At 42.9% G+C, this 23,891-nt stretch overlaps 2 protein-coding genes and 1 pseudogene across 3 annotated transcripts; 2 read left to right on the top strand and 1 right to left on the bottom strand.

Moving 5' to 3' along the window:
* Positions 1–9,266: 9,266 nt before the first annotated feature.
* On the top strand, positions 9,267–9,682 carry LOC308433969 (small ribosomal subunit protein eS19-like; annotated as a pseudogene). The gene has a single exon. The product of its transcript is annotated as a small ribosomal subunit protein eS19-like (transcript).
* A 773-nt stretch (positions 9,683–10,455) lies between these two features.
* LOC308434401 (IQ domain-containing protein F2-like) lies at positions 10,456–16,481 on the top strand (the record flags this gene model as incomplete). Its single annotated transcript, XM_080934678.1, has 3 exons — positions 10,456–10,473; positions 10,637–10,699; positions 16,095–16,481. The coding sequence occupies 3 exons, from the start codon at positions 10,456–10,458 to the stop codon at positions 16,479–16,481; spliced, it is 468 nt and encodes a 155-aa protein (XP_080790804.1).
* Positions 16,482–22,451: 5,970 nt separating this feature from the next.
* LOC308433918 (IQ domain-containing protein F5) lies at positions 22,452–22,889 on the bottom strand (the record flags this gene model as incomplete). The annotated part of the gene is made up of 1 exon (XM_080934059.1): positions 22,452–22,889. Exon 1 carries the CDS (start codon positions 22,872–22,874, stop codon positions 22,452–22,454), a length of 423 nt encoding a protein of 140 aa, XP_080790185.1. The 5' UTR covers positions 22,875–22,889.
* Between the last annotated feature and the right edge of the window lie 1,002 nt (positions 22,890–23,891).

The raw sequence follows: 23,891 nt of genomic DNA, 5'->3' as shown, positions 1-23,891 counted from the left end.
ATTCAGGGCGATATAGAGAGATTCTGGCTCAAAATAATAATGATGATAATAATAATAATAAAGTAAATAAACATTGAGCCAGATATGGTGACACATGCCTGTAATCTTAGTATATGAGAGGAGGTAAAAGTGGGAAGATCAGGAGTTCAAGGCCACCCCCAGCTACATGACAGTCTATCTCAAAATATAAAATAAAAATGTTGACACTATATAATTAAATGTTTGCAGCTGATTTCCTCAGCATAGCTATCACTCACTGAGTTTTGGTCCAAGTTCAAAGCAACATTGCTCTCGTACAGATTACGCAGCTTCCTGGCCACTCTGGGACACTTCAGTGACAAATTGGACCATCAAATAGAGAAAGCCGAATGCTGGGCTACCCTAGCCGTGTCCTAGACTGAATAGTTGCTTCACGGTACACATGTTACATTGCAATAATTGGACATACAGCTTAGGTTACTATTTATTTTTTCCAGGAAGCTTTAAAAAAAAAAAAAAAGTCAGGCACCGTGTGGTATACTTGTAATCCTAGAACTAAGGAGATCAAGGCAGGAGAATTATAAGTTCAAAACCAGTCTGGGCTACATAGAGAGATCCTATTTTAGGATTTATATTTAGGCTTTACCATTTTCATACAGAATGGCAGAGAACGCATGGCAGGGCATCTCAGTTCCTGGCAGGGGGACTGTGTGGTAGAAGCTGCTACCACCGTCCAGATCAGGATACAAAAAGCAACAGGACTCAAGAGCCAGGCTACGACCTTCAAAGGCTGACCCCGACAGACCTACTTCCCCCACCTAAGACCCACCCACTAAAGATCCCACAGCCTTTCAAAAGAGCTTTAAAACACGACCCTGTATCAGACATGTCAAATGACCCACGGTGTTCAGCTTTCATATTTCGGTCATGCTGCAAGCTACCCACAAGAGCATGTTAGCCTAATTATGATCCCAGCAAACCCTCCATAGATTCTTAAAAACTTTTGTCTGTAATGATACCAAGAAACTCAATTGCTCCATATTAAATAACATCATTTTTTTAAAACTGTGAGGAGATCATTTTAGCTGTTTTGTGAACCTTTTTTATTGCATCTCTATTTTTTTAAAGCTTTATCCAATATTAGAATTCTTTTTCAAGTCCCTGAAGTGACATTTCGCCCTTAATACAATATTTCTAAAAATGAGGTTTTTTTTTTTTAAATTCAACATTTCAAAATATAAATGGGACTCTTCTAAGCACTTAAAAAAAGATTCCCAACTGAAATGCATACAGAAGCACACGGGACTCTGAGCAGCTGAAGAAGCTCTGAATGAAGTTTCTGGTCTTAAAAAATCAGGGGGCGGGGGAAAGAAAATTAAAAGTGGGCAAAAGACCTAAAAAGACATTTTCTTCCAAAGAGAACATAAATCTGGCTAACAGGTACATGGAAAGGTAGTCAGCATCACTAGCCATCTGGGAACTCAACACCAAAATCACAACAAGCCATCACCCGACATCTGTTGGAGATGGTGAGCATTCAAGAAACAAGGGACAGAAAGTGTGGGTACGGGTGTCGAGAAAAATTGGGACGGCCATATGGGAAACAATATGGAAGAGTCTTTAAAAAAATAATAAAAATAGAACTACCATGTGACCCAGAACCATGTTTCAGAGGACACACCCAGAGGACAGAAGGACCTTGAAGGGATAGTGTCATTCCTAAGCGCGTGGTATGGGATCCTCCTGGCTTCCCCTCCCCCAGCACCAGGATTACAGGTGTGTGCCACCTTCCTGGGCTTTTCATGTAGGTGGCGGAGACCCAAACAGGTCTTTTGTGCTCCTGTGTCCCACACTGTCAGCAAGTCTACCCACAGAATGAAAGAAAATGTTTCACAAGTCATAGATCTGATCCTGAACTTGTGCCTCCTGTATAACAACTCAGTTGGCCTGGAGCTTCTGAGTCAAGGCTAAGGAAGCAGCTTGGCCCTGGCAGCAGTGGGGAGGGGCCTGTACCCTCCCTGCCAGGCCTACCAGACAAAGTCTAGCCCTGAACACTACTAGCTATCGACCTCCCTGAAGCCTTTGATCAGGGTCGCTGAGGTGCGTCCCGCATCTTCATTTCAGAGGCTGCTGAACAAGGTGACCTTTAGCACAGATGACCAAGTTTCAAAGAAGCAAACTATGAAAGAGGATTGTGCTGGTTTGAGTAAGAATGGCCACCAAAGGCTCAAGTATTTGAATGCATAGGGAGTGGCACTACTTGAAAAGATTAGAGGTGAGGCTTTATTGGGGTAGGTGTGGCCTTGTTGGAGGAAGTTATTGGCCTTGAGGTTTCAAAAGCCCATGCTGGGCCAATGCCTCTCTTCCTGCTATCTGAGAATCCAAATGTAGAACTTCTCCAGCACTATGTCTGCCTGTGTACCACCGTTCTCCCTGCTATGACGACAGCAGACTAAACTTCTGAAACCATAAGCCAGCCCCAGTAGTGCTTTCTTCTATAAGAGTTATGGTGGCAGAGGCATCCCTTCACAGCAAAACAACGGTGACCAAGTCGATGACCGACCGTAGAGGATCTGTTTTTTAGACACTTCCAAACAAACCATAAGGATGCCGTTTGTCCGTCCGCCTGGCAAACATATCTAACAGATCTCACCAAAGAGGGTCCTTGTTAACTGGACACCTCATCACCTTTCTTGTAAGTACCACCGTAGGCATTCTGTGCATCTTTGTGGACGTCCCCTGGAGGGCGCCTACAGACTGGCCCCTAATGGGATGGAGGAGTCTGATGTCCAGGAGGACCTTCCTAGACTAAACCCCTCAAACCTGTGGATGTGTCAACTTTGTGAATGACACCTTCCCACACTGGAGTCCAGCTTTGCAGCAGAACTCAGTTCTTCCTCTTTGTTCCTCCCTTTCCGCCTCAGCTTTCCTTCCGGCCTCTGCCTGCTCTCCCTGCCCCCAGGCTACTGTGACTTTAAGGAAAATCTCACAAGGCTTGCACCTAGATGAAAAGCTGCAGGCAGATTGATGACACAGAGAGAGAAAAACAAAAAACCAAAAAAACAGTCTTCCTCAGGGATAAACTCTCTCATTGGTTATCCAGTACTAAGTGCTTAGCCAGAAAAAAAAAATAATAATATATATATATACAAGCAACAAACACTAAATGGCCTCACTTAGTAGTAGATTGTATTTATACATGCACACCTGTGAGTGCTCACATACACACACACACACACACACACACACACACACACACACACATGCACACAGGGAGAACACAGGATTGGGTTGGAGGGAAAAGAGAAAGGAGGGTATGATTGTAGTACATGTCTAAATTTTTTAAATTTTTTTTAAAGGTACAAAGAAAAATAATAGAAGGACCCATGAACTACTGGGGGGGGGTCCCTCAGTCGCTCTACAAAGGGATTAAACATTGCAAGCAAAAAAAAAACTATATTTCTTTGATCCCAGCACTTGGGATACAGAGGCAAGACAGATCTCTAGGGGGGCTGGAGGGATGGCTCAGTGGTTAGAGCACTGACTGCTCTTCCAGGGGTCCTGAGTTCAAATCCCAGCAACCACATGGTGGCTCACAACCATCTGTAACGGAATCTGATGCCCTCTTCTGGTGTGTCTGAAAACAGTTACAGTGTACTCACATGCATAAAATAATTCTTTTAAAAAGAAAAAAAAAAGATCTCTATGAATTCAAGGCCAGCCTGGTCTACCCAGTGAGTTTCAGGCCATCCAGAGCTATGTAGACCCTTTTCTCAGAAAAAAATAAAAATAAAAACAAACAAAAGCTTTATTTGTCGTTGGAAATGAGAATAAATAGTGTGAATTTTATCAATTTATGTTAGTAAAACAAACAATATATACTTCTTCCTGTTCATGATCCCCTTTCATGCTTCCTAACCCCTCCACATATATAAAAACACACATGCATATTTTATTTTTAAATATTTTTAAATCTAGCTTCTGAGTGCATATAAGAGAAAATGAGATATTTACTTTTTTACGGTTTAGTTTTGTTTTATGTGCATTGGTGTTTTGCCTGCGTGTGTGTCTGGGAGAGTATTATCAGATCTTGGTGTTACAAAGAGGTGTAAGCTGTCATGTGAGAGCTAGAAATTGAACCATATCCCCTGGAAGAGCAGTCAGTGGTTACTGAGCCATATCTCTAGCCCCTGCAGTATTTAAATTGTTTAATTAAAAATCGGGGTATTGTGAAGCCCCTGCTCTATGTCTGACCCAGTGGCGTGCTGGAAGCAAACAGAGCATGCGCAGTAAACACAAGCCATGCCCGGAGTTAACAGTAACTCAGTGACCACTGTGGAATAGGAATGCTTTTTAGACAGACTTTCTCTATACAGTCCTGGATAGCCTGAATTCACTATGTAGACCACACTGGCGTGGAAACTCACAAATCTGCCTGTCTCTGCCTCCCTAGTGCTGGGAAAGGCGACTGACGCAGCATCTGGCTAGGACGACCCTCTTATAACTTTGTAGTTCTTGTTCAAAAGCCTGCTTTCTAGGCGCTGATGGTACTGCTTTTTTTTTTTTTTTTTTTTTTTTTAATGTGTTAATTTTCTACAAAGTATCTAGGGGACTATTGGACAGAATGAATTGTTAAGGCTTCTGCATTGCCATTTGTCTCTTAAATTGTATTTTAAATTGCAATTTAATTTTTATTGATTTATTATTGTTTTAGGCGTTCATGAAGCGGTGTTGTGGGTGTGTACGAGGTACCCACAGCCTGCTTCCTTGTGGGCAGAGGATAGTCTCCAGAGCTGAGGAATCAGCTCTCTCCTGCCACCTTGTGGATAAATGCAGAAAGCGCAGATCATTAACCCTGTCGGCCAGTACCTCCCCCTTAGCTGTCTCTCTAGACTTACGTTATTGTATTTTTAAGTTCTTTTAATCCCCCCCAAATCTAATGAATAAATTAAAATATGCAAAAGATCTAAAAATGGACAGTTATCCAAAGACACAAATGGCCAATAAGCACCCAAAATATATTTAACAATATTAATCTCAAAAAAAGTTAAAAATATCAGATGTGGTTGTATGTGCCTTTAATCTCAACACTGGGGGGGGGGCAGAGGCAGGTGGCTTTCTTCTGAGTTTGAGGCAAGACTGGTCTACACAAGTAGTTCCAGGACAGCCAGTGCTATATAATGAGACCTTGTCTCAAAAAAAAAAAAAAAAAAATATATATATATATATATATATATATATATATATATGTCTTCTCTTATATGCATACAAGCCTTGCTACAGATGGGAACTGTGTTAATGTCTGTGGCCCATGTTGATGCCAAGGGCCATGATAATGTCAGTGGTTTGTGCTGCTGCCCAGGGCCATGTTCGTGGTCCGTGTGGCCACCTGATTCCATGTTGATGTCTGTGGTCCATTCTGCAGTCAGAGGCTGTGTGGACATCTATGGTCTGTGTTCCTGCTAGAGGCCAAGATGACGTCCACCTGATGCCATGTGGACATACATGGTTCTTGCTGGGCCTGGGGGTGGCACTGACGTTCAGTACCCATGTTACCACCGAAGGCCATGGGATGTCTGTGGACTGTGTAACCACCTAAGTCCATGGTCCGTGCTACATGTCCATGGTGCATGCTATAGCCAGAAACCATGTGGAACCAAATGATCCATGTTGACACTAAAGAGCAGGAAAGCTTCTTCTGACATTGGTGAGGCCGACTCACAGAATAAGAGACATAGAAGGCTTCTGATACAATCTTTCTTTCCACCCCTCAAAAAGAATCAGTGTAGACAGGAAGCCATTGAAGAAAACTCTTAAAAATTGTGATAAGGATGCTGAAGTGTGACTTTTCACAGCTGATGGCCTCTTGTGGGGGACTCAGTCATCTTCTAGAGGCTGGAAATTCCAGCATGCTCCAGTGAATTTATGAGCAACATAAACTGAACTTGTGTTATTATTATTATTATTTATTATTTATTATTTTGGAGGAGGTCACAATGGTGAAGGTTGAACCTGAGAAGACCAGGAAATGAATGCGATTGGGATGCATTATATGAAATTCCCAAATAATCAATAAGAACATTTACTTTAAAAAAATATCTATACCTACATTTGTATCTTTATGTCTGGAGGGGTCATGGAACAAGAAAGGAAATTCTGAGAGGGAAGGGAGAAGTGATTTTTAAATATAATAGTTTTATTAATTCTTGAAGAATTTTATACATTGTTTTTCAATTGTATTTACTCCTCCTCCTACCCCAAACTCCTCCTGGATCCATTCCTCCCCCTCCAGATAATCTACAAAAAAATTATACTAAAAAGAAACACTAGGGCTGGAGAGATGGTTCAGTGGTTAAGGGCACTGACTGCTCTTCCAAAGATCCTGAGTTCAAATCCCAGAAACCACATGGTGGCTCACAACCATCTGTAATGGGATCTGATGCCCTCTTCTGGTGCGTCTGAAGACAGTGACATGTGCTTATATATAATAAATAAATAAATCTTTTTAAAAAAAATAAAAACTAAAAACTTTAAGATGATACCCCTACACACCCAGTAAGATAATTAAAACATCAGATAGTATCAAGTGCTAATAAAAATATGAAAGAATAAGAATTTACATACAGAAAATGTAAATGGCTGATCCTTATGGGGGGAAAAAGTGGCTCTGCTCCTCAATGGTTAAACACGGAGTTAACCGTGTTCAGTTCCTATACACTGAAATGAGAGATGTTCACAGAAAGTTTGTACATGGGTATTAATAGCTGCATTATTCATAATAACCCAAAGATAAAATCAAATAGCACAGATGCCCATGAAAGGGTAGACATGTAAGTAGAATGCAGTATGTCCATGCAGTGGACTACTACTTAGCAATAAAAAATTATCAAGTACTGATACATACAGCAACAGGTATAAATTATAAAAACATTCATGCAGTAAGTGAAAGAATCCAGACACAACGAAATGCGTGCACCGTTCTATTAAGAAATACCAAAGTGCTGGGCTTACAGATGTCTGCCACCAAGCTGAACTGTCCTCACAAAATTCTTTTTTTCTTCTTTACTTTTTATTAATTCTCTGTGAAGTTCACATCGTGCACACCAGTCGCACTCAACATCACCATCTGTATCTACTCTTTGTCCTTGCAACCTTCCCCACAAAAGAAAATAAGAATTTTAAAAAGAAACACACATCTCGGCGTGGAAGCGGTGGTGCACACAGTGTGTCCCACAGTATAGCCTTTTGTCCACACATCTTTACTTACAGATGTTCATTGCAGTGAGTCGTTGGTTTGTTCCAAGCCCTCTGGCTTCTGCTACTCTAACAATACTGGATCCACACGGGGTCTCCTCTCAGATATCCTGCTGCTGCCCTGTGTCATGGAGATCCTGCAGCTTTGGATCTGCAAGACTGGACTTGTGACTCCAGCAGATTATCAATGAAGTAGATGTTGGAGTGGAACAACAAAAAGCCCTGGATCCGGGCCTGGGAGGTAGCTGAGTTGGTCAGCCCACCAACTTTCCTGTGTCTGTACCACCAGGGCGAGCTCTCCAACACTTCCCTGGGCTAGGTCACCCAGTGCCACAGCTGGCAATGGGCAAGGTCGGCTTTCCTGCTCTCACACCCTCCAGCTAGCTCATCCTTGCCTTCATTCCCAGGGCCAACTTTACTGTCCTGCCCAGGTGAGGTGCAGGGTCCACTCTTCCAAGTGCTGCAGCAGGTGAGGGGCAGGGCCAGCTCTCCTGCTTGCATGACCTCAGGATCCGCTCTCCCACTGCCACAGGCAGTGATGTATGAGGGAGGGAGAGCATCTTTCCCTTGCCCAAGCCACCCCACAGTAGACTAGAAGCAGGACTGACTCTACCACTCTCTGACATCTAGGTCGGCTCTGCTGTGCTGCCCAAACAAGAGGTGGGGCCGCTCTCCTGAGTGTGGTGGCTGGGGAGGAATGGGATCGACTTAACATGGTGCCTCAGACAGCAGTCCAGACCAGGAATGTCTGCATGGCCTTTGGTGGTAATGTGGGCCTGGGATATCAGCACAAATCCTGAGGGCCATAAGACTGCAGACCCAGACATGCCCAGCAGCATGGGCCCTGGTATCCCTATAACCTCAGGTGGCAGCACAGACCACTCAGATCAGCATGGCCCACTGTGGTCTCTGTAGCAGCCCAGACCATGGATGTCCTTTGGTCTTTGGTTCATTGACACAGACCCAGCTGCAACAAGACCACTTATGCACGCATAGCCCTTGGTGGCAGCCTGGGCTAGACCCTCACCATGGCCTTCCCATATCTGCCTATTCCTCACCACCTTCAGGTCTCCAGTTCGACCTGTCCACAGTGTATCCCTTGGCTTTTCTTTCTGTTCTGTCTCTCCACCATGTATGCCATCTTTCCCATCTCTCCATCATGTATTTATCCATCACAGTAGTACCCATGGCAGGTGTTTGGGTGTCTTTCTTCCAGCTGCCCTGGTCCACGCCATCCCCCCACCACCCATGAAATTTTTGATGTAAATTCTTATCTTTTGGGGGGAAAGATTTTAATAAGTAACATCTGGATTTCTAAGTTTTAAAAGATTCAGATTGGATCTATCAGATTTATGGTAGGTCTTTAATGACCTTCCCAATGGGTTCTGGGTCTCTGTATTTAATCTCCATCTATCATAAAAAGAAGCAGTTTTGATCAGAGTTGAGAGGTGTACTAATGTATGGGTATAACGATAAGAATTTGGGGGATGTTTGTGACTATGGCCAGTTAGCAGAATGATATTACTAGGTTCTCCCCTAGGACCTAGCCTGCCCTGGGCTCTTGGCTGAGTTAATGCCAGACATAGGTTTCATTGTTGAATGTATTTAAAATCCAATCTGAAAGTGGTTGGTCGCCCCAATAATATCTGTGTCGTTTTGCATTAACGTATATAACTTGTCAGATCTGTTCTTGTAGCTTGCAAGTTTCACAGCTGGATACGACTGTTGAATACTTTTCTCCCCTGGCAGTATGCATACAACCTTTGAGCTTTGAGCATTATGGAAGCTAGCCAGTAGAACAGAAGCTTCTAGTTCTGACTACAGAAATATTAGTACATCCATGTTCATCAATACTCTATTCACATAGGAGCCGGTCAGCCTCGGTGCCCACCCAACTGATGATGGATAAAGAAAACGTGGTATATAAACAGAACTGAATTTTATTCAGATGTAAAAAAGAAAACCTATGGGTACATAGTTGGAACTGGAAAGTGTTCTACTTTTCCCCTGGCTGGCAGCACGGAGGCCTCATGATGCCCGGAGTTACTGTAAAGATGTTAACCAGCGGGAGTTCGTCAGAGCTCTGGCAGCCTCCCTCAAAAAGTCCGGGAAGCTGAAAGCCCCCGAACGGGTGGACACGGTCAAGCGGGCCAAGCATAAAGAGCTTGCCCCGTATGAGAACTGCCTCTACATACAACACCTGTACCTCCGCGGTGGTGCAGGGGTCGGTTCCACAACCAAGATCTACGGAGGGCGACAGAGAAATGGTGTCAGGCCCAGACACTTAAGCAGAGGCTCTAAGAGTGTGGCCCACCGAGTCTTCCAAGCCTTGGAGGGGCTGAAAACGGTGGAGAAGGACCAAGATGGGGACTGCAAGCTAACACCTCAGGGACAGAGAGATCTGGACAGGATCGCTGGACAGGTGGCAGCTGCCAACAAGAAGCATTAGAACAAAGGATACTGGGTTAATATATTGCCTCATAAAAAATTTTTTAAAAATTAAAAAAGAAAGTGTTCTACTGAATGAAGTAACCCAGGCTCAGAAAGACAAATGCATGCTGTCTCATATTCAAGGATCCTAGTTCTGAATGATTAGATTTGTGTGTTTTCTATTAAAATGCCTGCAGAGGTGACAAAGTTATCAAGGAGCCACTTGGAGATAGAACTTAAGAGAGGAGGGTCATAAGAACACAAGTTACAGGACTGGAGAGATGGCTCAGTGGCTAAGAGCACTGGCTGCTCTTCCAAAAGGTCCTGAGTTCAATTCCCAGCAACCACATGGTGGCTCACAGCCATCTGTAATGAGATCTGATGCCCTCTTCTGCTGTGTCTAAAGACAGCTACAGTGTACTCATATATAATAAATAAATAAATCTTTTTTTAAAAGTACATAAGTTATATAAAAGTAGATGGGCTGTGAAGATGGCTCAGTGGTTAAGAGCACTGACTGCTCTTCCAGAGGTCCTGAGTTCAATTCCCAGCAATCACATGGTGGCTCACAACCATCTGTAATAAGATCTGACACCTTCTTCAGGTATGTCCGAAGACAGCGATAGTGTACTCATAATAAATAAATAAATAATCTTTTTTTAAAAAGTAGAGAGAGAAGAGTCTGAGGCAGATATCTTAATGCTATATCACAAGGCCATTGTAAATTAAGTTTCTTCTCTCTCAAATCACTCATACCAGACCTTGGGGAGCACAAAAAGATGGAGATTAATTATGGTGCTTAAATTTTGTGTAAGAAACATGACCAGATCTACCAGGTGGTTAGAGAAGGGGTATGGGTGAGTATGATTCTGGTCTATGGAAAGGGGGAGGTGCTAAAGCAATGGGTGGTTTTGTACTGATCCACAGGATTGTTTTACTCATGCATGGATTTCTCATTTAATTTTGGTGACAGTTCAAGAGCAATTTAGTTAGTGAAGATGAAGATGAAATTATTCAAAGGAAGCCGATTCTAAAGGTAAGAGAGTAGATACCTGCAGCCTATGGCTGTGGTAGTGAGTACCATACGGTGAAGGGAACTGCAAATCATTTGTATCCGTGCGTGTCCTGGGGGGATGTGGTAAAAGATATTTACTCTCAGTCCAAGGCTCCTACCCTGCCTTTGATCATTCAGTTCCCGGAAAAAGACACACAACTTTTACTATTTACAACAAGCCTTAATCAGCACTAGAGTTGGGCAGATAGATACCTACCTACAATGCTGTTAGAATACACTTTCCGACCAATAACACCATTATTACTCACTATGCTTCATCTGGGCTGCTCTTAACTCCAACTGGTCGACCCTCATGGCCATGCTTTCTTGACTCCTAACCCATGGCGGCTTTCTTCTCTCTCTCCCCCATGGTGTCCTCTGACCCCAAGGCTTGGGGATACCAAGCCACGCCTATCTCAGTTCTGCCTAGCTATTGGTTGTTGGCATCTTTATCCACTAATCAGAAATAACTAGGGACCAAGTCACTTGGGTCTACCTACAAGACTCTCTTGTCTCTGGGCCAACCAGATTTTGGGGCCCTGCACTTAATATTACAATGCATGGCAGCAGACCAAACCACAACAATTCCCCCTTTTAGTCCAATAAAAGGGTCCTTTTCTCTCAGATATAAATTAAACATGATTATAACAATTATAAAAGTTGTAAGGTATGATATACATTTATAATGTCCAGTCCATTATATTTTGCAATTTAGATAAAATGCTTTATCATCTATCCTATCTTAGTGAGTTAGAATTTTCATTCTAAATTATTTTTATCTTAACTTATAATACCATCATAAAAACATCTTCTTAAACCCTAAACAACTTTTTACTCGTGGGGTTATAACTATCTAGTGTTCAACCCCATCAGAGATCTGAGAAGGAATAAATATTATTTGAGTATACAGGAAGCACAGGGACACAGCTTCCAGAAGCCATAAAAATGACAGAGATAGCTTACTACTAGATAATCTTCAATATTTCTTATAATGTTAGAGCATGTATATTTAGCCTTCTGGCCCAGACATCTGACAGACTTTAAGTGGAGCAGGAATTATAAAGAACCAGCTTACCCTTTCATGTATCTTGCATCTGTTTGTCCTTTTTGGCAACGATCTGTCTGCAGATAAAGTTAGGGCTTTTTCCCCCAGTGGCTAACTCACCATAACTGAAGCAACTCCATGTGGAGGTTACTGATGCTCACCATCTTCTTTATAGTGGAATGGGGGTACTGTCAGCAGCAAATCTGTCTCCTAGTCAAAAGATCTCTTAATAATAAAATTATTTTAAATGCTATTTTCTGTGGATCTCTGACACTTTTGAAGACCATCTATCTATAGATAGCGTATCTGAATTGTTAAACGTTGTTTATTTTTAGCTATTTACTATTTGAATAACTTTGAAAACATTTTATTGTAATTAACTGAATTAGCATCTAATAGGACCATAAGTTTGACTATCTGAATACTAATTTACATTATATAATTATTCTAAACAATTTGTAAAGCAGCTATTAAAAAGTCTGGGACTAAGCCTTGTATTTTTTTAAGATTTATGTATTTATTATATATATAAGTACACTGTAACTGTCTTTATACACTCCAGAAGAGGGCATCAGATCTCATTACAGATGGTTGTGAGCCACCATGTGGTTGCTGGGATTTGAACTCAGGACCTCTGGAAGAGCAGTCAGTGCTCTTAACCACTGAGCCATCTCTCCATCCCAAGCCTCGTATTCTTAAATGAGTTGCACAGGCATAACACCTATAGCAGAGTTGAAAAACTCACATATCATGTTGTAACAAAATTAGTCTTAAATTTTCTATCAGTAAACAAAGATTTGTATCAATGCAAGAAAATATAATTCCAATTCTGCATCAAAATATAAAGATTGGTACCAATGTAAGATTATGGCTATAAAATGCTTTTGTTTAAGAATAGATTCAATAATCTACCCCTATTTGTCTAACGTCTTATGATATCCCTATATCTCCTTCTTTTTCTTCTCAGCCCACTTTCCCTTTCTAAGAAAGAAAGATAGAAAAGAAGAAAGGAAAGATAGAAATCCCTAAGTCTAAGCTCCTTGTTTTCTCCCTGTCCAAAACTATAATTATTTGTAAATCATCCCTTAAACTGACAACATATCTATAATTCATAAAATAACCAAAACCATCCATACCAACCTAAGGGATTGGGACAATAATCTTCTTATAATTGCTTCTTGTAGCATTAGGGCAAAAAATTTCTGCCTGGGAGCACAAAAGGACACTGGAAAAACGTTTAAGGCATAAGAAAGCTGTCTGGCATTATTTGTTGTCCAGTGTCTATGTGCTGGGAAAGTTCAGGGCTTAACTGAAGTCCTGACTGGAACAGTCTGAAAAGCTGGATAAACCAATGCCATTTGAGATCAGCAGTTCTTTTTGAAATTGTTCTAGAAGCAAGTCTCTGGAAACAGCATCATTTTGAGGCAGGATTGATGAGGGAGCTGGAACACCTCCCAGCTCAGCATTCTTGAGGGTGAATCCTGTCAGGGCTACTCTCTTTAATTCCGTAATATATAAATCTTATAGGCAGTATGCATAATTCTATAAAGACATCTGTATGGGATATACAAGGTGCACTGATCACTTAAGGATGGTTTTCTGCTCTTAGCTGAGCAGGTGAAAGACAACTGTCTTTCTTGAGTTAGTTTGGTCATATAGTAAAACTGTAATATAAATCTCCATTCATGCCGTTTGAAAGAATGGCATGATGATCCTTGAGGACCCTGTAGCCAACGAGATCCATTGGCTACGCATAGCTGAAGTTCTGGCTAGAGACAGCTTTCTGTCTCAGGCAGTTTAGAGCTGTTCCCATATAGAGAGGAAGCTGCAAACTGCTGTGTTGTTTGGTCTTCTTGACTTCTTTCTTCTTGTATGCAGCCAAGATCTCCAGGGCATCTTCCTCTATCAGACCTTATCCTTATTACTTTGGAAGGAGTCCAAAGCCTTTTTTTATTCTTTCCTGTTATACAGGGTCTTTCTCCCAAAATAGCATGTCCTTGGTCCAGCAACCCAAAATCATCAAAAGTATAGATTGATTCAATTATCAGCCTCTTTTTTATTTAGGTCTGCTCTACTTTGACCTCTCTCATAGAGGATTTGCAATACCATTATAGCCACTGAAAATTATAACCATTTTGACTTTGATAATTAAAACAATTATTGTTATTTATTGAGGGATGACTTGGATTAGCTCTGTAGATTAGGCTGGTCACAAACTCACAAGAAATCTACCTGTACTTGCCTTTGTCTCCCAAGTAATGAGATCAAAGGCCTGCATTTATTTATTTATCTATGTATCCTCAAAAACATTTATATCAATTCTCATTTATTTCTCCCTTCTTTGGATATTAAGAGCTCTGTGGGATAAATGTACTTACATCTCCTTTTTCTTTATATAAATTAATTTAATATCCTTCTCTATATTTAACTTTATTTAAATTTCATTTTATTTACTGTATAAGCAAGTTTTTAAGCCATTATGTTTGTGTCCTGTGCTAAGCCCAGCCATCCCAATATTCCCTGGAGGCAGAGTTGAAGGGAAGCAGCTGCTTCAGTAGTGCTGACATCTTAATTTATGTTTTCTTTATAATTTTTTTGATTGCAGGAGGCATGTGGCCTTGCTTTCTGCTCTCTTAGTAGCCGGGCTTTGCCTGTTTCATCACACAGCAGGGCCTCTCATCATCTGAGTGATTAAGCTTCCTCTCCCAGGCAGCATAGAACAGCACTGGAAAGACCCCAGGCTGGAGTTGGAGCCTGACACCTGGCATGTGGTTTGGTTTGGGAGCTGCAGCTGTGTCTTAGCTTGCACTATGAACCCCAGAATCATGCGTGCATATTTTTGTCCTAGTCCTAAACCCTTGCTGCTTGTGGGGTAAACTTGTGACTTAAAGATAAACCAACTTTGCTAAGAAGCCAATTCTCCCCACCTCCATATTCTCAAAGGGACAGCATGTGTTCTTCATTTGGGAATCTGAAATTAATTTTTAAGTGAGTTTTTGCCCCATGTCAGGTGCCAATATGTTGTAGAAAATATTTAATCTCAGTCCAAGGCTTCTACCCTGCCTTTGGTCATTCAGTTCCTGGAAAAAGACATACAAATCTTATTACTTGCAGTAAACCTTAGTCAGCAACAGAGCTACCCTCTATGCTGTTAGCATCTACTTTCCTATCAATAACCCCCAAGTTATTGATTACTTACAGTATTTTATCTGGGCTGCTCTTAACTCTGATTAGCCATGCTTTCTCAATTCCTAACCCATGGCAGCTTTCTCCTCTCTCCATCTTCTTCTCACTCTCCCCATGGTCTCCTCCAACCTCAAGGCTGAGAACACCAAGCCCCACCTATCTCAGTTCTGCCCAGTTATAGTTATAGGCTGTAGGCATCTTTATTCACCAATCAAAAATAACTTGGGGACTAGATCACATAACATCACTTGGGTCTACTTGCAGACTCTCTTGTCTCTGGGGCAACCAGGTCTTGGGGACCTGCACTTAGCATTACAATGCATAGCAACAGGCCAAACTCCAACAGGTGTGGGATTCTGCATAAATACATCTCAGTCTAAAATAACCGAGAGTCAAGTTAATATTTGCTCATTCCCCTATGTCTCCTTCTCAGCCTAGACTTTGGATCTGAGTCTGACAATCTGATATAGAGACTGGAAAGAGGGAAACTGATCAGAAACTGCTTGGGGTTAAAAGTCAAGAACATGAGTACTCTGAATTAAGTTCTAACTACAAGAGGACTGGTTGTAGAATATGCAGGAAGCTCTGCAAACCCTATCACAAAATCAAAATACATGGTTGTTGCAGAGAACAATCAGATGATGTATTCTGGGACATGAGTCGGCAAGGAAAGCCAGGTTAAAGCATTAGAAGAGCAAACATTCCTAAACCAGTGAGCCCTAAGGACATGGTGTGACTGAACAATGCAGCTCGAGTCCCCAGTCTTCTGGTGACTCTTTTCCCTTGATTTAGGCGGCAGTGAGGTAGGCAAGAGAGGAATGCTATGAGCCAAGGGTGGAGATAGATCCCTCTAATACTAGCCCATGGGAGATAGAGGCAGGATGAACAGAAATTTAAGGAGATCAAGGCCAGCCTAGAATACATGGGATGAGAAAGAGGAACTGTGCCGCTGAGAGGGAGGTAATGTGTCCACAATGGCAGAGAAGGGCCCCCACTGGGTCTCCTAGATCCTGGTGAGATTTCTGCTAGATCCCTGAACTCTCTGAGGAAGACCCAATGTTAAGAGACTGCCCAGAGCCCTTCCAAGAAGACTCTGGAAGTTGGTAGCAAGAAGGTCTCTGAGAAATCTCTCTTGTCTCTGTCTAGAAAAAGTCCGAGAAAGACAGAAAGAAAGCGGCCATTCAGGTGCAGGCCTGGTGGCGTGGCACCCTGGTGCGCAGGGCATTGCTGCACGCAGCCCTCGGAGCCTGGGTCATTCAGTGCTGGTGGCGGCTGACGCTCAGTAGGACGTTGGAGGAGAAACGGAGGAAAGCGCTGATCAACTTCTCAAACAGAGAGAGAGCGGTAGTGGTGCTCCAGTCCCTGGTTCGGATGTGGCGGATCCACTGGCGGTACTGCCAGGTCCTCAGCGCCATCTACACCATCCAGGGTCACTGGAAATACCACAACTGCCAGTCGTGCTCGCTCCTGCGGGGTCACTGTGTGGTTACCACCACTCACCTGCAGTTCCATATTGAGATCATTGACCACTGAGGGCTGACGGGAAGAGATGCTGTGTCTCTGGTCCTCAGTAAAGGTCTCGGTGGCCGGTACGCGTTTGTGTTTTCCAGCTAATGGAAGCCATGAGAATTGAGCCTCACAGACTCCTGTTGTTCCTCAGAAAAAACAAAAGTGAGGGGTTACTGGAAGCTGCTCATATCACCTGGTGGAGGTGGCGCAAGTTCCTTATTACCCGCCCCAGTGTTCTGGATTCCCAAATGAAAGACACACACACACACACAGAGACACGCGCGCGCCCACGCGCACCCTTAATCAGCTCAATAGCTGGGCCACTTAAATCCTCCACTTGGCTGGCAAACTCTCCCTTCCGATATTACTACATTATTACTTACTAAAACCTATATTCCATTCTGGCTGCCTTGGACCCAGATCTGCAGCCCTCCTGGGCCACAATTCCCAACTCTCACATCTTGGCTGTCTCTATCCTACAGACCTGGGCCTTCTCCTTCCCTGGCATGGAGGTCCTCTCTCCTCCCTCCTGAGTTCCTTGCCCAGGATTCCTAAAAGTCCCGCCTCTGCCTCTCTGCCCATCCATTAGCCACCGGCAACAGTATTTACTAACGGAAGCCAACTGGGGACAGGGACTTTCAGCGTCTTACATGCAGACATGAGGATTCCCATGTAATTTTTGGGAGCCTAATTAACATAATACAAGCATTAAACCAAATCCACAACAGTGAGGTTTTCCTGTGTCTGCGTATTGGAATGGGAATAGTCATGTGCCATTCAGTCTTCAAAATAGCAGCTAGGTCCCAACCTCACCTGACCTGACCTGATGCAGACAGAAGTCCAAATCCCATTCCCAGACCTGGTCTTTCTCCCCTCTGATCCGAAGATGTCTGAGCTACATCTTCTGAAAACTCTTGACACCTCTGCATGCACAGACTGACTCTGGGGGCTGAAGTCAGGGTTGTCTGGGCTCTAGAGTGTTTCAGTTTCCTCTTTGGGAAGCATCTAAAGAAAGTACCAGCATCTAAATTGAGCATTACCAAGTGGCCCCAAGTGAGGATAGGAATTTGGCCTTAGTGACTGGAAGGACTAGGGCTGGGCGTGTCAATAGGTAAGGTGACCCTGAGAACAGTCAGGGAAGACACTCACAGCCCCTCAGTTCTTTCTTTACAGTTCTCTCACCCAAACAGGGTTCTCTCTGACATCACTTCCTCCCCTCCCCTCCCCTCAAACAACCCACCCAAGCTTTTAAATTCTGCTCCCATGGTCATACTAAAATAGCTCTGTTTTGCAGAACTTTCTTTAGTTGCACTGTCTGGTATGGGAAATCCCTAGAAATACACCTAGTGCAACTGTGGAAATGGGTTTTTAACTTTTTTTAAACTTAAGTTTATTTATATATCTTATGTCTGCGAGTACATTGTAGCTGTCTTCAGACACACAAGAAGAGGGCATCGGATCCCATTACAGATGGTTGTGAGTCACCATGTGGTTGCTGGGAATTGAACTCAGGACCTCTAGAAGAGCAGCCAGTGCTCTTTAAGTTTAAATAATTGAATCATGGCTAGTGGCTACTGGATAAAACTAGACACAATTATCCCAGTGATGTACTACTGCTCAGATTGCTTTTCCCAGGGTCTTGTCTCTGGTTACTTCCTCCTTTCCTTCCAGTACAGCTTCTCAATAACCAAGGGTGAAGAGACCAAGGGTGTCTTCAAATATTAATGTCTTCTCTCTGTAGATTCTGCTAGTTTTTCAGGCCATTGCTCCTCTGGTGCCTTCTTTTTTACCAGTTCATATTCTGGGTTTTATTGTGTTCATGATAAAAATTCTCAAGCATTTTAGAAATCTGATAAAGGGGGATCTATGAGAACCCTACAGCTTGCATCATTGTACCAGCACACTCCACCCCGCCCCCAACCCCTCAAGACCGCAAGCGAGACAAGATCTACCCTCAGAGCTTCTGTTCGACACTGTGCTGGGAATTGTAGCCAATGCAATTAGTTAATAAGGAGAACTAAATGGCAGACAGACAAGACGGGAAAACTGCTCATATTTACAGATTGAGATTGCAGATCTGAGAACCCAAATACAAATGAGAACCCACCCAATGGGGGTTACTTCCATTGGCAGAGTACAAGGCCAGCACTCATATAAAACAAGACTTGGTGATACACTCCTGTGATTCCAACACGTGGAAAGTAGAAGCAGTGGGTCAGAAGTTCAAGGGCATTCTTAGCTACGTAGTGAGTTCAAGGCTAGCCCTGAACTACATGAGACCCTACTAGAAAGGAAGAGGGGAAGAAAAGGGAGCAAGAAGGTCGGGTGAGAAAGGAGGAAGGGAGAAGGAAAGAAAAGAAGGAAAGGGGGGGGGAATTAAGGACTGGAGAGATGGCTCAGCGGTTAAAAGCAGACTGCTCTTCCAGAGGTCCTGAGTTCAATTCCCAGCAACCACATGGTGTCTCACAACCATCTGTAATGGGATCTGATGCCCTCTTCTGGTGTGTCTGAAAACAGCTACAGTGTACTTAAATACACGAAATAAATAAGTACTTTTTTAAAAGGGGGGAGAAATAAATTTGGATAATCACTTAATATGGTAAATACAGATCTAGATACTAAAAAAATTTAAATAGTGATATGAAATGCCAAAGTATACCACAATCAGTGAAGGTTCACGAGCTAAATGAGAGATGCCATTTACTCTGTAAAGTTTAGCCACTAACCTGAGATGCAGCCTTAATTCACTCGCTCTCGAGGTCAGGTCGTCTGGCTTGGTGACAGGCACCTTTATCCACTGAGCCACCTTGCCAAACTACAAGTCCTTAGTGTTTGTTGTTGTTTTGCTTAACTTTTTGGTACAATTTTAAGTTTATAATAAGTTGGTAGTACCAAGACCCCCACCCATCCCTGTCCCCAAATGCTTCTAACCCTTCCTCATTATCAGTATCCTTAACCAGAACAGCACATTTGTTTAATAAGCCCACAAGCTGACAACAATCTCACCCCAAAGTAGTTGCTTCCCATTACTGCGTGCTCTCAGATTTGCCAGGGACTCACCATTATGGACTCATGAGTAATAGTTTAAGTCCCCCTTTTTTTTTTTTAATTCCTATGTGCTCAGATAAGTGTGCACACCTGTAATCCCAGCGCTCAGAGGCTAGAGAATTACAAGTTCAAATCCAGCCTGGGCTACATCCTCCTTTCTCCTCAACCCCTAAAAAGCCAACTAACTAGACAATGACGTTTATTTGCTTTCTCCATAGTGTGTGTGTGTGTGTGTGTGTGTGTGTGTGTGTGTTTTACCAGAATGCTACTGAGCTGGAAGCACACTCTAGGTAGCCTTTCAGGTTGGTTTCCTACCTTAAGTAATATTCGTGGAAGTTTTTTATGTGTTATAATGGCTCACACTCTTTAATACCACCTAATACACCACTTGAGGGACATACTACTGTTGGGGTCTAGCAATTGCCTCACGAACCACACAAACACCAACCTCAGTCAAACAGAGATCGTCTATTGAGCACATGCCCAGGAATGGTCAACCAGAGCCATGGTCCAGATTCGGGAACCAAACCATAACCCCAAGTTAAGATCCTACAGGGTTTTTAGACCCAAAATCCGCAAACATCTGTTCCAAGTTATTCCACCAACCAGCATTTAGGGATAGGGGACTTCCTTAAGAATATGTCTTCCTTGTATATTTGTCCTGCTCCCATTGGTTGGGGTGTTCAACTGTGGCAGGGGATTTGCCTTGTCTAATATTCATGTCTTAACTTGCCAACCAGGATATCAGTTACCCATATACATGTCTCTCTGCCAAGTAGGATGTTCCCAGGGAACTTAAACTTTACTGGACCACTACTCAAAATAGAAGTCTGGTTTATTTGTTTGTTTGTTTGTTTTATGTAAGTACACTGTACACTGTCATGGTCTTAAGACACACCAGAAGAGGGCATCAGATCCCATTACAGATGGTTGTGAGCCACCATGTGGTTGTTGGGAATTGAACTCAGAACCTTTGGAAGAGCAGTCAGTGTTCTTAACTGCTGATCCATCTCTCCAGCCCCCAAATGGAAGTCTTATTCCAAATAGCTTCTAATATTGGTGCGGGTGTCTCTCATGTTGAAGTCTATCCCAAGGGCAGCTTATACTATAAAAGCTTATAGACAGGTGCAGGAATCCCTGTTGGGTGGTTGGTTCAGGTGCAAGCTTACTGTGGGAAACTATACAAAACAGTTCTACTGACTTCTATCATGATTGGTTCCCAAGGGCACAGAACATAACAGAATATGTAATCAACTTGGCATTAGAAAGTTTCCTAGTAATGGCAGAAACATGAGAAAGTTTCCTTATAACGGTAGGCTAACCAGGTATCTGTTATCTAGGCCTTAACATTCCATCTGGCCTTAACATTTTGCCTGGCCTTAACAACAACAGTTTATCCATCCCCTCCTGTGCCTAAGAACATCTCAGATGTTTGCAGATTTGGGCAGTTATGAGTAAAGCTTCTGTAGTCACACATGCTCAGGATTTTATGGGGATGTAAGTTTTCCTTTCCTTTGTGTGCACACCAAGGAACATTTAGCTACCAAGAGGACCCAAGTTCAAGACCAGCTACATGGCCAGACTTGTTTTCTTTTTTTTAAGATGTATTTATTTATTATATATAAGTACACTGTAGCTGTCTTCAAACACACCAGAAGAGGGCATCATATCTCATTACATATGGTCGTGAGCTACCATGTGGTTGCTGGGATTTGAACTCAGGACCTCTGGAAGAGCAGTCAGTGCTCTTAACCACTGAGCCATCTCTCCAGCCTGAGACTCGTTTTCAAAAAGCAAGCAGTGGGGTGGGGGAAGGGTAACAGGAAGGATAACATTTTAAATGTAAAAACAGAGAGTATATAATAAAATAAAAAGCAAACAAATTCACACTTAGGTGTGGTGATGTGCACCTAACACTGGAGAGATGGGGGCAGGAAGGGGTCAAGGTTCAAATTCACCATTAACTACACAGTGAGTGTAAGGGTAGCTTATGTGCATGTGTATGAGTATGCACACATGCATGCAAACAGTACACACACACATACACCACACACATACATGCAACACACACATTCATTCATACACCAAACACACACAAACACACATGTATATACCACACACACATATGTATACATCACACACTACACCACATAAGCACACACACATACAACAGATGAGGCTTTTTTTTTTTTTTTTTTTAAAGAAAAAAGTGAAGACCCATCTGGGTCCATGGCCACATTGTTGAAATAGCCCAAAGGCAGAGGGACACACATCAATCAACAGATGAACACCAGGCAGTATGTGTATGCCCTGGATTGTCATTCAGCCTTTAAAAAAAAGAAACCTAACACTGGCTGCAGCATAAACTTGAAGTGAAATAAGCCAGTCACTACAACATTGGTATTATATGAGTTCTCTGGGCTCTCTAAATGGGGTGGGAGGGGTGACTCATATAAACAGTTGAAGTCATAAAGACAAATAAGTTTCAAGGGCAGAGGGCAAAGAATTAGTATAAAGAAGAGTTCAGCTCTGCAAGAGGAAAACGCTGTGAAGACAGGGTGATCGATGGTCAGTAGCAACCGCTCATATAAGTACCTTTCACCCTACTTTAAAATGGTGAGTTCGTGTCATATTTTTACCGTGATTTTTAAGATACATCTTAAAATTCTGTAGCAAACACAAAACCCCAAAATACAGGCTTCCATGTTGCGTTGTCAAGGGAGACCGATACGTTACACTTGGCAACCGTGAAATCTTAATGCCACTCCCCTTGGCAGACATTGCTAATCCATCCCAGATCCTTATTCAGCACTGAGGCTCCTTCTCAGTAGTGTCCCTCAGAGCTGATTTGCCAGGTACTAGTGTGATTAGAGCCATGTTGATCCTAATAGTGGCTTGGAAATTCTTCTGATAAAGAGGCGGATAACACGGGGGTAGCAGACCTGATCACTCTTTTATTGGTAGGGTTATGCATTGTTCCACCTTACAAGCCTGTGAGCCCAGGGAGATTTCAAGTTGAATATTCAGTTGGTCTTCTTTGATTTCATAGTTGCCCTGAATAAAGCCACGAGTGTGACAACTATGCCATCGCCAATAAACCTGGATGATGCGAACAGCATTTTGCAAGCGACAGTATCGTTGGCGAATATGCCACATTCTGAAGCAGGACTGCAATTTGACTATTGCCCAGGTTTTTCGAGTATATAACTCCAGAGCCATCCGCCGTTTCCTCCCCTGCTCCACCATCATCATCTTTCTCCACCAGCACTGAATGACCCACGCACTGAGGGCAGCACGCAGCAGTGTGCGTCTCAGCAGCGCGCCACGCCACCACGCTTGGATGAGCACAGCTGCAGATGTTTCCGTCATGCTGGTAGTCGCTTCTGGGCCTTGCAAGAGAGAACAGACCTCTTAGAACGCTTAGGGAGTTCAGGGTGAGCCAGACAGGAATCCCGATCCTCTATCCCGGAAGTTCAGGAACTGCAGAACCCGGCAGAGCCACAGTTGGAGACCAGCTTAATTGACCTACTTGTGGTACATGCCTGTTAACCAGCATGAATACATCAACCTGACATCTGAGTTTCCGGACGTTTGAGAACGATTGTTGTGATCATAATTTAAAACTCTCTTTCCGTGTTTGGGAGGAAAGTAGGAGAGAAGGGAAGAATGTTTTCCCTGGTGCCAAGTGAACAAGACTCAGCTTCCGGCGTGTGTTTGTTTGAGACAGGGTCTCACTATGCAGCTCTGTCTGTCCAATAACAGGCTGGCCTTGAACTCACAGAGATCTGCCTGCCTCTGCCTCTCCAAGTGCTGGGATTAAAGCTATGGGCCACCCCACCCAGTTATTTATGGCCTTTGTTATAAATTCCCTCCTGTGGTAACCATGAGAAATTTACTACACCCCATCAACTGTATTCAACCTTTAGAAATTGTGAATAACATTGTCGCCCTACTAAGTTCACACAAAAACAAAAACAAACAATCAAAAAACACAACTGAGTTACAAAATCAATCACACACATAAACCTTACAACATTTTAAGGAAGTTTACAACTTTATATTGGGCCACATTCATGGCTAGCCTCATCTAATGCTGCACATGGACCGTGGGTTGAACATTCCTGGGTAGATCAATCTCTTATAAAACATTCAAACCCCTGAGTTAGGCATGCATGGTTAAACCCCCCTCAAATTTGTAATCTATGAATTACCCATGGTTAGGGGATAGATGTTCCCATCACCCTCCGGTCTGCTCTCCTAACTCTGACCCAGCAGAGAGAGTAGATAGGAGAGAGTGATGACGTCATAAGGGTGCCTATGACATAGGCACCAGGATGGCTTCCAACAACCAACATTCTCAGCACCTGTGTCGTGTGTCATTGGCTA

The sequence above is a fragment of the Micromys minutus genome (assembly GCF_963924665.1).
Source record: "Micromys minutus genome assembly, chromosome: 21".
NCBI lineage: Eukaryota > Metazoa > Chordata > Mammalia > Rodentia > Muridae > Micromys > Micromys minutus.
Note: the sequence above shows the minus strand (reverse complement) of the source record. Positions and strands in the feature narration are given on the sequence as shown.